The 15,086-nt window shown below is 40.7% G+C and overlaps 1 protein-coding gene and 1 long non-coding RNA gene across 2 annotated transcripts in view; one reads left to right on the forward strand and one right to left on the reverse strand.

Moving 5' to 3' along the window:
* Positions 1-15,086, forward strand: part of LOC143137708 (uncharacterized) — a 626,567-nt gene that overhangs the window by 384,008 nt on the left and 227,473 nt on the right. The gene's annotated exons all lie outside the window — the stretch shown is intronic.
* On the reverse strand, positions 1,221-7,736 carry LOC143138662 (T-cell-specific guanine nucleotide triphosphate-binding protein 2-like). The gene is made up of 3 exons (XM_076299086.1): positions 7,520-7,736; positions 5,327-6,133; positions 1,221-1,244 (listed from the first exon to the last, which is right to left on the reverse strand). The coding sequence occupies exons 2-3, from the start codon at positions 6,128-6,130 to the stop codon at positions 1,221-1,223; spliced, it is 828 nt and encodes a 275-aa protein (XP_076155201.1). The 5' UTR covers positions 6,131-6,133; positions 7,520-7,736.

The raw sequence follows: 15,086 nt of genomic DNA on the forward strand, positions 1-15,086 counted from the left end.
AGTAGGGGATACACCGACCACGGTGACCTCAATGTCCTCCACCCATCGTTCCACTGAGGACCCTCAGGATGGTGGGGGTGGTGCAGTAGAACCACCTCAACAAGGTCATCACTCTCAAAGGCCGAGCCGTCAACAACGGCCCCCAGCCAGGTTTGGAGAGTGGGTGTCTCACTAAGTTCATTAGACTCAAAGACAGTTCAAGAGTCAAGACAATATTTCACTGTAAAAAAAAAATAAATAAATTAAAAAAAATGTAATGACGTAAGATGTTTCGTATTGTTTTGGCTGTTACAGCAAACTGTTGGTTTAGCAATGATTATTTACTGTGGTAAGGAACTGTATCTTCTTTTGATTGGATAGTTATTGAGTCCTTCCAGTTATTTCTTTAAATGCTCCAGTCGCCTGTAGTATTAGGTGTGTAGTATTATCTTGTGACTTGTGTAATATGTATGCCTTGTCAAAGTTTGCAATGCCCCACCACAACACGTCTAAATACCCAGCAAGAAGGACTGCCTCTTTCCTTTGGGAAACGCCACCAGTAACTATTGCCCCGTAGTAATGGACTATGAAGTACTGATTATACTGACCCTCTTAGATGGACTTTTTGCAAATGAGGGCTGTATACCTGCGAAAGAAATGTGTTATTTTGCTGGAGTGGAATTAAGTGGTAATATCCATCCAGAGTGGGGGTAGTGTTGTAAAATGGTGTTGCGGCTCCTTTAAGAGAGCTCTGTGTGTGTGTGTGTGGGAAGTTGGGAAGGAGGGAGATAGAGTGAGGAAGTGTATGTATGCGACTGTGGAAGTTCAAGTTGGAGTCTGTACACAGTGAGCGGTGTTACTGTCCAAAATAAACTCCATAACGTTCAGTTCGAGTATTTTTGCTCATCAGAAATGGGACCGTGACCCCGACGTTATTCTACCTTATAACGTCGGCCCTGGAGTAACGAATCTCCCCTGCGTTTCTGACTACGGTCGGAAACAAAGCAGGAAAGGTTAACACTATGACCCCAAAGTATGCCTTGACTGGGCCTCAGGTCAAAGAAGTTTGAGAAATGCTGATGTAGACGACAAAGCAGCAAGGAGGCGTCGTGTGATCATTTAAACAAGTTTTATGACAAGGTCGATGAGGGTGGGAAAAATCGTACATTTCTGTGCAAACTTTGCCCGCATTTCAGTCACATTTTTCGGTTCCAGCAGCCAACAACCTCAGAACTGACCCTTTAGGCCTCTCCGGAGGCGCTGGCCTTTAACCGCAGCCAGAAGAGAGTCAGCAGAAATTTGATTGCCTTTAAAAAATCTGACTTCTTAAAAAATCTTAAACTGGCTGCATTACGTGATTATTTCTGAGATTCTGATACGTTTTTAACCATGACCTATACACAGTTCTGGTTTGAAAATGTATCTCTTAAAATAATCACTTTATGCCGTCAGCTTAAGATGGCTTACTAGCAACTAACTAATTACCCTAGAAATTACCTAGAAACCACTCCTGTAATGTCAACCTAGCGACCACCATAGCAACCAGCATAGCAACCACGTTATTTATGCGTTTTAGCTTATTTGATGTTGCGTTAATGCAGATAACTTTTGATCCGTGTGCCCGATTTTCATAAATGAGGTACCGTCGGAATCCTTGGATGAGGCCGAGTTCCATGCCACTGATGAAACCCACTCTTGCAGTTCCTCGGAACCGCAAATCTAGTTATTATTCCCGTCTCCCTAATTTTTGGCCAGCTCCTGCGTCTAGGCCCTTTGAGACAGAGACACCGTTCCAACTTTAAAACGTCCGGGCAGTACCGGTGTAACTTGCTCGAGAAGATGGCGTCATGCGGCGTTATCGTTCCTCCGCCATATCAGACTTAATAAAAAGCTAAACTAAATTTTCACAGGTCACAAAAGTTGCTAGAAGGATTTTTGATTTTCCGAAGCGTTTGCCCGTCACAGCTAAATGAAATCGGTGGCGTAGCCGCCAAACAGGAAGTCGTCATTATCTCAGGAACGCTTTCACATATCGAAACCAAACTTTGTACATGAACGCGGGACTCCAATGTGAGGATGCACAAGATCTAAAAAAAAAAGACATACTTAAAATTTTAGATTAATTGGCATACCCATCTATGTCTATGTATTACCAGCCTCAGCCATCCTGTTTCTCCATCAATTCCACACTGTTTAACTTCACACAGTATCATTCCAGCCTTGCCACGCATTTCAATTCAGTATCATGCCATGGGTGTTTATGGACTTACAGATGACTCTGAGGTGGAACCATGTGATATTTATATCAGCAACACTTTGCAGTACACTGTGATGGTGTTCAAATAAACTTGCTTAGGATATTGTAAATGTTTACCAATGTGCAAATTATCTGTGGAATGAGGTTCAGAGAGTATACTGGAGTGACTGGAGCGGTAAAAAATTATTTTGTGTTATTGTTCACCACAGTCAACTAGACTGTTTTCACCATTTTTGTTTGGGATTTTGTGAAAGATAAACGCACATAAGTAAGTATATATACTCTTTTGATCCTGTGAGGGGAAATTTGGTCTCTGCATTTATCCCAATCCATGAATTAGTGAAACACACACAGCACACAGTGTACACACAGTGAGGTGAAGCACACACTAATCCCGGCGCAGTGAGCTGCCTGCATCAACAGCGGCGCTCGGGGAGCAGTGAGGGGTTAGGTGCCTTGCTCAAGGGCACTTCAGCCGTGCCTACTGGTCGGGGTTCGAACCGGCAACCCTCCGGTTACAGGTCAGGTCAACCAGTAGGCCACGGCTGCCCCCGTGTTGTTGACCCCAACATTGTTGGCTCTTCCACCAAAGAAGTGTCAGGATTAGCTATATTCCAGCAATGAGGAGGAAAACATTGATATCCGTACAGCTTCCACACACAGTTGCGTTCCATCAACGCATGCCAATGGGTGTTCCCGACGGTAGCTATACAAATGACTTGAAATATAACCATAATTTGATTGGCTGGTGCCGTCTGTTGTTGTCCGTCGGTGCAGCAAAAGTTGAACTTTTCAACGCGAGCAATGTGACGCAACGGAACCACAATTCAGTTCGACAACGGATGACGTAAGCCCATGTAAAGTGGACAGGATGCGTCTCCAGCACTCCACCGCACGCAGCTGTGTGTGGGAGCCGATAAAGGCTGCTGTCAAGGGCAAATGGGGTGACCCTTCTCTCTTCTCACTATAAATGGTGTAAGAAGTGGGCTGTCTTGCTGTGGAGCCATATTATGACCCACACCAGAGACCCTTATGTTAGGTTGACCCTTGTGTGTGTGACCCCAGATATAGGTGAGGCATGGCTTTATAGGGCAGGGAAAAGCTGCCAGGGCGATATGTGAAGGATACCTATGTCTCTCTGTGTGTACGGATTGGCACACTTTCTGAAGGGGAGGGCTCTATGACTGTGTTCTCGCTACAGTTGAATATGTCCTCTGACTGCAATAGAACCCTATGAATTTGGGAAATGAAAGTCATCTAAATGATGACATTATTTATGGTTATGGTTATGGATTTAGCAGACGCCTTTGTCCAAAGCGACACATAAATACAAAACAACATAATAATATTTAAAAAATTGAACAGGGAACAGATTAGAATGTTGGTCAAATATAATAAGGAGAATAGTTATAATAAACAATAATATCAATTCAATCAATAGCCTAATAAAAAAAGCAATGAAAAAAAGGGGAAAGGCAATAATAAAACAATAATGTCCATTCAATCAATAATATAAAAACAATAACATGCTACGACTACATTAAGGAGAATATCAATAATAAACAATAATGTCAAATTAATTAGCAGCCCAATTAAAATAAAAACAACATTATACAAACCATAACACATACGCGCTTAAACAACTAAGTATATGTTGAATAGGAATGTCTTTAGACCCCTCTTAAACGACCCAAAACTACCACAGGAACGGAGAGCACTGGGCAATTCATTCCACCAACAATTCATTCCACCAACACATTCCACTCCTCACTGAAGAAAAGAGTCTGGAATTAGACCCAGTTTTCATGACTGGTCGACACAACAGACGCTCACCAGAAGACCGCAGTGGGCGTTGGGCATATAAGGCTTGATTATTGAATTATTTAATATAAACATTGGATTTCAAAAACAATTACTTCCCTACAGGTTTCACTTTATTGCCAAAAATACAGTTGAATTTGTATTCTGTTGGTTTATAACTAGATGTATCAGAGCATAACTAATACAAGCTTAATTTAGTTCATTTCTAAAAGATTTGTAATGAAATAAAAATAAGTTTTTAAAGAAAAATTGATTCGTGAAAAATTTATTTTTTCCCCCCACGATTGCGCAGTTGCCATATGGCAACAAATTACCAACTACCTACTACTTTTACTTTTTTTAAAAATGTCCTTTATTTAAACCATTTTAAGTAAGAAAAATACATTTTAATAAAGTATAGTTAATAATTCATGCAATAACAAGCAGCACTAACATTGTTTAATTTTTAGCATTCACAGATAATTTCTGATCATTTCCAATTCCCGTTTATTTCCCTGTTACAGATTATTTTAATAACACTACACATATGTACCAATACTTGACATGAATGATCAAAGTTGTCCTAAACATTTCACAGCACAGCACAATGCACAACATTAAATTGATATTCAGTAAACACAGAATGCTTTATTCATGACCAAATATAAGGGAAGTATTTGAGAATAATAATATTGAGGTTGTGAAGAAGTTTAATTATATCCTATTGTATGCATCAAGCTTAGATTATTAGAATTTGACACAAGCTAAGATCAGATAAACAAAAAGACAATTTAAGCAAATGAATGTACAATCTAAAAATGATTTGCGTTTAAAACACATTTGCTCATTCTCCCACTCAGCCTGATATTTATATACTGTTTACATTTCTCTCACACATAACTACACTATTAACCATTCCAACACATTGAGGCTGGGGAACATGTCAGCTGTCCTCTAGTCCAGCCCTGCTATGCAAATCACCTCTTTGGCTACATTATATAATGCATCCAACCCCTCTAGGAGCACAGATCGTGTGGTAATAAAAGATATTCCAGCTGCTGCCATATTGCCAGCAATAGGCACAAAGTTGCACAGAGCCTCCGCACCACCTGCTGCAACAAGTTTTCCTGCCAGTTTTGTTGTAAGAAATGAATTTGTAGCAATTGCCATGACAAGTGATGATTCTTTTACCTTTTCTAGTGCTGGTTGCTTTACTCTTGCAGACAGCCTTGAAAGGGATTTATCATCTAGTCCAAATGAAAAGTAACATCTGGTTAGGAAAGACCCTACCAAGGTGATATCAAATACAGTTGAGACACCTGGCATTGGGATTCCTCCCACTCCTCCTGAAGTGATGGCGGCAGCCCATACCTCTCTCTTCAATATCTTGTATTTCTTCTGAAGAAACTGTTGGGAATACACAGGGACACTCAGAATAAGAGCCTTCCTTTTGTGTTCTGGAAGGTCTGTCTCCAGAACCTCTACAAATTTCTGGAAATCAAACCTCTTCAGGTTTCGGGATGTAAGAAGGAAGACTTGAGGATTAATTGAAGACTTGAGGCTCTTGAGATTTTTTTCACAGTCCTTCCGTATTTTCTGAAGAGCATCTTCCTCAGACACTCCCATGTCCTCTTGGTCGTTTACATCCAAGTCAACCTTTGTGCGAACGAAGTAGAACTTCATATTCATTTTTTTGATTTGATTTGCCAGAAAAAGGTCATTCTCCTTGAATCTTGATGCACTCACTATGATAAAGAAGTCATAGTTTTGGAAATTGAATTGTTTCATATAGGTGCTTGATGTGAATGTACTGTCCCCAATCCCTGGCAGATCCCAGAAAATGATGTTCTGCATGGTTTCATGAGGGTATTTAGTAGGCGCTGTGGTGGTTTGTGTGATTCCAGTAGGTGCAGCTGCTTTGTCATTATTTTTAAGTCCTCTGATCGCATTCACAAAAGAGGACTTTCCTACTCCACTCTCCCCTGTTATAGCAATATTGAGCACCACATTATGAAACCTTTCTTTGGCTGTGGCAATGGCCTGCTCCAGGGTAGGTTCACCAGAATCCTGAAGTAAAGCTTGTACATCAGCCATGATCTAAAAAGAAAAGAAAATGTGTTCTGTTACATTATGTTCTGCTTTACCAAAGTACCGGTAGCTATCTAATTACTGTTTTACAATAAAACCACTTATTTTGACAAAATTTGAAATGTGTACATAACTAGATGTACCGCATCTACTGCATCCCCTACTCTTGCAACTTTTGTGTATGCTTGTTTGTGCGTGCCTGTGTGTGTGTGTGTGTGTGCATGCGTGCCTGTCTGCATGTGAGTGAGTGTATGCCTGTGTTGTGTGTGTGTGTGTGTGTGTGTGCATGCATGTTAGATCTGAAGTGAAATGGGTCGCGATGGTCTGTCATTTTTAAAAAGTGGGTCCCCAGAAAAAAAGTTTGGGAAACACTGGGGTATTGGACGTTAGCGTTGTCGACCTATTCGCAAGCAACTTATTAAATGAATTAAAATATTAGCCTTTTTGTATCATCCAACATTGCGATTCATAGACTTTGCGAATATTATACAAATATTGAGAACAAAACCCAAGCTTGATCTGTGTGGCTATGCAGTAAAAATTTTAGCTTTTGAGCAGTAGATCAACCAGTCCCTGATGATGATGAGCCGAAATTAGTGAGGAGGCCATGAGGGACAAGTAAAGAGGATAAAAGAGTAAACAATATGAATTAAAATTATTTAATGTAAGAAAGATCAGTATGACAGCAGTAATCTACATAATCCAACCTATATGCCTTGTTTGCTCAGAAGTGAGTGTGGTAAAGGAGTAGCCTACACCAAACGCCAATATGATGGCCTACCCACGCTGAAAAACATGTAAACATTAGTTCAATATTTCAAATGCTTTATTAGTTCAATATTTCAAATGCTTTATTTCTTTCTGTTTTTGTTAACTTATCAACCTATCCTTGGAATAGTGGAATATGTTTTGTCAACTTCTCAGTTTAAGTAAGTTATTATATAACCTTTACACATTTGTTGAACCATGGTACTGTACTAATAAAAACTACAGGATAGTAAGAACTGAACTGTTGCTTAATTTATCCAATTTACACCACCATGGAAAAAGTGGGCTGGTCTTGGGCCTGAAACTCCCGGGCTGAAAAGTTGCCCCACCCTGGATGTTGCTTTACGAATTTCAACACTTCATACAACCTGTCACCTTCATTTCAATTTCCGATACCTGTATTAGCCTAATTGGATTAGTTTAAAAAGAGAAAACATTTTGACTAAAAGTAATGACTAAAAGTTGACTGAACTGTAAGGACTTTTGGTCAACTAAAACTAGACTAAAACTACGAAGGAAAATAATGACTAAAATGTGACTTATTCTAATAAGCATTTTCATCTAAAGACTAAGACTAAATCTAAAATAGCCGCCAAAATTAACATTGGAATAAACAGCAGTCCTTACCGAACACAAAGGTGTAAAGCAGTCCCCTGTACAGTTAGCCGTTCCAGAGTAATCCGGTTTTGAATTTGCAGTATGTCTCCAAATTTGGGCTTTAAGTTTCACAATGTGTTTAAATTGTTCTACAGGTTTTCATAACAGGCCAAATATAAAATAAATGTTAAATGTAGCCTTGATATTGACGTGGAAAATTAATCACTTCCTGAACCTCCGATCCAATTAGCACTCTGATGTCAAAGACCCGCAGGAGACCACCAAAGACGAGAGACGCTGAAGACTGTTGATCCTTTATTCGCCGTATTGCAGGGAGAATACAATCCAAACAACGTCAGGACTGAACTGGCAATAGAGCGATGAGTTGCAGCTGCTACCCCGATGAGATCTGATCTGAGTGTGTCTGTGCTCTGCCTTTTATGCTTCTAGGGGCCTGGGAACAATAGTGAAAGTAGAACCGGACAGGGTTTAGAAGAAATGGAGGGGTTTACAAGAAAGGGAGACAGAACCAAAAGTGAAAGTACACATAGAACCAAAACAAACGCATGCTCTGCCTGGCAACACATATTTTTATTACATAGAAGAAGTGGACTTTCCACCAATATCTCAAGTCCCAAAACGTTCTGATTGTCTAAAAGGGGCCTGGTGACGTTCCTGGAGAAGTTCCAGTGAAGCCTAGCATCTATGGGTTTTTTGCATGGTTTTCATGGCTGTCATCACAGCAATGTATTACGGGTGCAAAATCATGATAAATGACCGGCAAAACCTTATTGCTGAACAAACCAGCCATGAAGATGAACAGTGGTATGCAGTGGTATGCTGGGGAGGAAGCACAAAGAAGGATGCTGGGCGACTTGACAGGCTGGTAAGGAAGGCTGGCTCTGTAGTGGGAGCTGAACTGGAGTGCATCACTTCAATATCTGACAAAAGGACCCTGAACAAACTGATCAACATCTTGGACAATGAATGTCATCCACTCTACAGCACTATTAAAAAGCAAAAGAGCTTGATCAGCTGGAGACTTCGCTCACTGCCATGCACAACTGAAAGGCTGAGGAAGTCATTTGTCCCCAGGGCCATTGAACTGTTCAATGCTTCACTTAAGGGAAGAGGAGAGATAGACTTCTCTGCATAATCTGTCTGCCTCTTCACCCTCTCCATGTTTGGATACTGTCTGTCCACTAGCCACTTTTTACCACTGTCTTTCTTCCTCACTGCTTGTCTGTTTGCGTGCTATATTAGCACATTAGCACATATGCATAACCCCTCCCTCCATGCCACAGCCGAACTGTGGCCACACTTATACCTTTTTCTTAAATAGTTATATATACAGTATAGATATATAGACTTTATTCTTGCACTGTTGCACTGTTGGATTTACTCATTTGCACTATCACCATTGCACTATCACCGTGACACTCACTCACACAGAGCATCTTACCTTACCTTACTATGCACAGAGAATCACAGGCTCAGTCCCTGCCTCAGTCATTGCAAGCGCCTCTTGATTGATTAATCACCATTATGTGGATACTGTTTTTTAGAATTGATTTAGATTAAGTGTTAGTTAGTATAATTTGTATTTTAGTATATTTAGTATATTCTTTATCTTCTACTGTCCTTATTGCTTAGTTGTGTTTTTATATTATATACTTTTAATTACTTTTTCCGCTGTTAGTGAATGTGTGTGTGTTGTCTGTATGCTACTGAGACCTTGAATTTCCCCTGGGGATCGATCAATAAAGTATCTATCTATCTATCTATATCTAACATGTTTTCAGCATGTTCTTGTCGGAATAGTACTGTAGGCTAGAAGTTAGACTTTTTTGTAAGTATTCCATATTTTGTGTAGTCAGTTTATATCAGAACACCTGACATACAATCTAAATAGTCCACAAGAAACCTCAATGTGTTACCTTTAATTTGAGACCAGGATTATGCTTCTACACCAAGAGGTTGCCACACAGTAATGTCAGTGTGCATTTTGGGAACCCAAAAGTCCTATGTGGAGTTTCCATAGGGCATTTTACAAAACGCATGAGCATACCTTGGCAAATAATGGTCCAAAGCAGTCATTTTTATTCTATATTGATCTACTTTTGCACACAGCTTCACAAGACCTGGTGCTAGGGCTCAGTTGTGTTTCTAAGTCATCTCAAGTGACCTAGAGGGCTGAAATGGTGGTCAGTTCAGAGATATTTATTATCCGGCAGAAATATAAAACAGTATTCTAGCCTCTGTACCAGTACTTCCCACAGCTATTCTGATTGTTGTCCAAGAAACTACAGTGTCTAAGCTTTCCAAAGAGGTCATTCATGTGATTATATGCCAAAGTATGTAGGAGCAATGATCTCCTAAGTAGATGATGTTCAATGTCAGGCAAAATACTCAAAATGGGGCGTATGCATAACAATTTTTAAATCAGCAGGTTTTGGTTGGATGCAGATTGGATAATTAAAGAATATGGCATCAGTGACTGGCTATTGCCTAACTGTTAATAACTACCTCAATAGGGTGTAGATATGAGCTTACACTGTTCCACTGAAAACACAAAAATACAAGAAATGGTTATTCTACAGAACTTTGAATACACCAAATTTGGTTTTGCTTATTGCCTGCTTAAACAGGACATGTGCAATAGTTGAATATGCCTGTCCTGTCCCCATACAGCTAAGTGTTCTGTGAGTTTGTTCATTTTAAATATTGGGAGTAATGGATATTAAGTGCTGGATGAATAATAACTTCCTTCAGCTAAATGACAGAGGTCATAATTTTTGGTCCTTCTAAAGCTAGACCCCTGATTGAAGGAAAATTAGCCCACCTCTCCTCTTTTGTCAAGCCAAAAATCTAGGTGTCATCCTTGATTCAGAGCTCTGTTTTGAAAGGCAGATTAGCTCTGTTATCAAGAGTAGCTTCCATCAGCTGAGAATTATTTCCCATCTCAAACCCTCTTTGTCTCCCAAGGACTTAGAAACAGTAATTCATGCATTTGTTACATCCCGGTTAGATTATTGCAACTCCCTCTATCTCGGTCTCCCCCAGTCCCAACTTTCTCGTCTGCAATTGGTACAAAATGCAGCTGCTAGGTTGATTACTGGCACCAAGAAATACCAACACATCACCCCTGTACTGGCCTCCTTACACTGGCTCCCCATTAGCTTTAGGGTCCACTTCAAAGTCCTTCTGATTGTTTATAAGGCACTGCATGGGTTGGCTCCCTCATATATTTCAGACCTCCTCCATCCCCTCTCAGCATCCAGGTCCCTTAGATCTGCCGACACGGGTCTTCTCTCTGTGGCCCGCACCCGCCTCAAGCAAAGAGGCGATAGAGCTTTTGCGGTAGCAGCCCCACGTCTGTGGAATTGTCTGCCCCCAGATGTTAGACTGTCTCCCTCCATTACCACTTTTAAATCAAGACAAAAGACCCACCTTTACTCCTTGGCCTTCCCTGCTTCCTAGCTGTCCATCTCTCTCCTCTCTTCTTCATATTCAAGTGTCTTCTGTACTGTTGCTATTTATTTGTTTAGGGCTGTCTATTTGTCTATTGTATTTCTGTATTTGTCTTGCTTACTTTCTCTGTGCTTGCCTTTTATATTTTGCTTGTTCTGATTTGCTTTTATTTTCTATATGAGTGTTGTAAGCTAGGAGTTATTGACGGCACTAACTTTTACAAAAGACCAGAAAACAATGTTAAGGCATTTGTGGAGAATAAGGATGGTTCGTGTGTTTTCTTCCTACACCTCACGGTAAGCTATTTCGTTGCTCTGGTTGGTTACTGTAGGTCTATCCAATTGAGTGCATAGGCATTCCCCCCCTGTATCGGTTGAAACACACCCCATAATTACGTCCCAATGGAGCAGTATCAGACTCATATAGGACTGCACAGTCCCGCCCACAGCCGATGCTGGAAGTAAAAATTCAATGCAATTTCTCCATTGACAATTGCGGTATAAGCTAAATAAAAAACGGTGAAGTTTTAATAAAAACTTAACTGCACGTGGTAGACTTAAAACCAGTACTAAGCGATTATATATGCCCATATAGACACCAAGAGTTCATGGGGCACTAACCTTGTTTTGAGATAAATGCCTTTTATTCGCAATCTCTTGGATAAGTACTTCATTACCCACAATCCTGAACAATCCCACAATCCCACAGTGAGGCATCTGATTGGTGGAAAGGCCGTTATGGTCATAACCCGTTTACGGAGAGCCGGATCACTCCCTATTAACTCTATTGTACCTGCAATCTGTTGTAGTTCCGCTAGGGGCGATCACGAATAAGTGCAAAAACAATGGGGGTCTATGGAGCTAGACGGCTAAATGTGTCTCTTTCACCTGGTTGTCGTTGAAAAATCGAAGATTTGATTGTGGTTTCTGCAAGCTCAATATGGATTATAGGTCAAAAGTTGAATGAATGAGTACTTACGTCCTTTCGATTTCTTTTTTTTTTTATTTTATTTTTTGATATGTTTATTGATCAAACCTTAAAGTATAATACAGTCTGCATAGGGAATGCCCATGGGTAACAGGTTTGACATTTTCCTTTTTTGTTTTTTTTAAACAATACACAGATTTCGTTTCACAGGACGCATTTGGATTTGGCCAAATTGCAACACAAGGGCGACATATCCGACGCTTTCAGCAACAGTGCGGACAATTTGGTTTTGTTTTAAATTATCCAGTAGCCTAACCTTAATTTAAACCTGGACGTGTGCTTGGTAGGTCTAACAAAAAAACCCACAACAGGTGACATGCCCGTGCCATTTATTGCCCGCATAGAGGAGTATATTGGCCGTTTCCAACACCTTTACCGTGCGAGAGAGAGATGGCTTTCTCCAATGCAACCCACGTTTCACAGGACGCTTTCGGATTTGGCCTTCAATCCAAGGGCGACATATCTGACGCTTTCAGTAAAAGCGCGGAAAATTTGCTCTTGTTTCAAATTATCCAGTAACCTTAATTTAAACATGAATGTGTGCTTGTTAGGCTTGGCCAAAAAACACAATAATATGTGACATGCCCATGCCATCTATTGCCTGCATAGAGGATTTGATTGGCCGTTTTCAACACATTATCGTGCGAGAGAGACACTCATGGCTTTCTTCAATAAAACCCACATATGCGTTTCACAGGACACATTCGGATTTGGCCTTTCTAAGAGCGACATATCGGACGCTTTCAGTAACAGTGCGGGCAATTTGCTTTTATTTTAAATGATCCATAATCTTAATTCAAATATAGCCTAAATGTGCGCTTGGTAGGCCTAACCAAAAAAGTCAATAATATGTGACATGCCCATCTAATGCCAGCTTAGAGGAGTTGCCGTTTTCAACACCTGTATCGTGCGAGAGGGACAATGCAACCCACACAGGCGTTTCACATGACGCATTGGGTACGCATTCGTGGCAAAGGCCACCGCGCAGCACATAGCCCATTGATTTCCTATGGAGAGCGCAAGGTGTAGTTAACGCGTCCGCTATGCATCTCGGGAAGGCGGTGCGTCGAGAGGTTAACGCTAGGCGGTTAGCCAATGAAAGTACATCTTCGGTACACAAGTTCTCTCTTTTGCTCTAGTCTTCCGGTCCGCCTGCCAGAAATATTTGTTCCGCCTGCTCGGCCTCCGCGTGTTAGTTTAGTGAAAATATATTAAGCTATGGTGGCGAAGCCATTAAGTTTAGAACAAGTTCGCCACTGCACCCTATCAAAAAGACCTTGTTTGCGACTTGAACCAAGACAGAAGGTGCTTTGAAGGAACATGTCAGTGATATGTGTGAGTGTTTCAATAAAATATGTTAAAATTCCTTGCATTGGTTAACAGTATTACGTACAGCTGCAGGAGGCCAGTTTCATATTATTTTAGGGTCTTCGTGTAGCCAGTACAATTACATTTCTCTGTCCATAATATAGCATTTCTGTAAAGTGCAGTAGTAAGTGCAACATCCCAGGTAGGCTACTGTATTTTCCTGCATATGAACTGTAAATAATGGAGTTACATTTTGTATTTGAATGTTTACCTAATTTTTTAGACAAACTGAAAAATGACAGCTGTCATCTCACATAGTTTACATTAGTCATAACTTCTCACAAACAGATATGTTTATGGATGGATTTGATCTATCTATCTATCTATCTATCTATCTATCTATCTATCTATGTATCTATCTATTTATCTATCTATGCGTGTGTGTGTGTGTGTGTGTGTGTGTGTGTGTGTTAGTTATCCCTCTCAGTCTTTCTGTAAAGCACTGGAGTACCTGAGCTACATTTCTTAAAGTGAACCCTCATACAGAGACCCTACTGAGTACTACGCAGAGGCGCCTGGCGGTACAGCTACAAGGTCAGCCTCAGCATAGATGAGTCCAGAATCCACGCCCCTTAGGTGAGTTACAGTCCACCAGACTATGTTTTTGTAGGCCTCATGCCTCATGTAGGCCTACCAAAATTGTCTTAATTTAAACCCTAGTGTGTTTGTGTGTGTGTGTGTGTGTGTATGTATGTCTTTCTATCTCTGTGTGTGTGTGTGTGTGTATCTGTGTGTGTGTGTGTGTGTGTGTGTGTGTGTGTGTGTGTGTGTGTGTGTGTGTGTGTGTGTGTGTGTGTGCAGTGTTTCCCACAGAATTGGATTTAATTTGTGGTGGTAGCTGACTTGGACAACGGGGGATGGGGGGAACAACAATCCTTCAACAATCGTTAATGTTTTGTTAAATCAACATGCAGAGGAGGGGTAGCGGGCTCATTACTAGAGAGAGCAGGGTGGGGTAAGGAAAGGCTGCGTGCGTAAAAAGCGCAGCTCAATGAAAGGATCTGATGTTATCTTTCATTTAAATGGTACAACATAGAACATTAATGTGTGGCGGCCGGTTTTGATTTCGTGGCTCCCCGCCACAGATTAGTCAACGTATGGGAAACACTGGTGTGTGTGTGTGTGTCTATCTGTGTGTGTGTGTGTCTATCTATCTATCTGTGTGTGTGTGTGCATGTGTGTGTGTCTGTCTATCTATCTGTGCGTGTCTGTGTGAAGTGGCTGGACAAATTATGAAAACAAAGGAAAAACTAAAGCGGTAGTTTGCGGTAGTTTGCGATAATTTGCGGTAGTTTGCGATAATTTGCGGTCTGAAAACTGTACCGTCTTGCCATCTAACCCATTGCACACTTTGTGAATGGCCTAATTAAAGCCACCACTTCACGCCACCGGCATGTGAAAGGGGTGTGTCTACTACCATGTGACAGGTAATCAGGTAAGTACGTACAGGTAACATACTGCTCAGGGTAATTAAGGTAAGTATGACATTTCTTAAATTAAACTATATTATTTCGTTAACTGAAACACATTTCTATAATGTAATAGTGTAAACTAAACTAGTTGCACTTATTCCACAGATAAGTCACCAAAACCCAAATATGGCTCCTACATTCTGGCCCCTAATTGTCAGAGCTAAGGGATGACAATTACCAAATATATACAAAATATGGAGCCATAAAATATTGAAATCAAAACGTGCTAACTGATGTCACGTCACAATTCAAATCATCAGTCCACAGCTAAGTAAACCCAAAGTTCATAGTGCTGGTCC

The sequence above is a fragment of the Alosa pseudoharengus genome, unplaced genomic scaffold, assembly GCF_046254945.1.
Source record: "Alosa pseudoharengus isolate Yale_2024_CS ecotype anadromous, Long Island Sound unplaced genomic scaffold, YU_APseudo_1.1 YU_APseudo_1.1_scf_21, whole genome shotgun sequence".
Classification (NCBI taxonomy): domain Eukaryota; kingdom Metazoa; phylum Chordata; class Actinopteri; order Clupeiformes; family Clupeidae; genus Alosa; species Alosa pseudoharengus.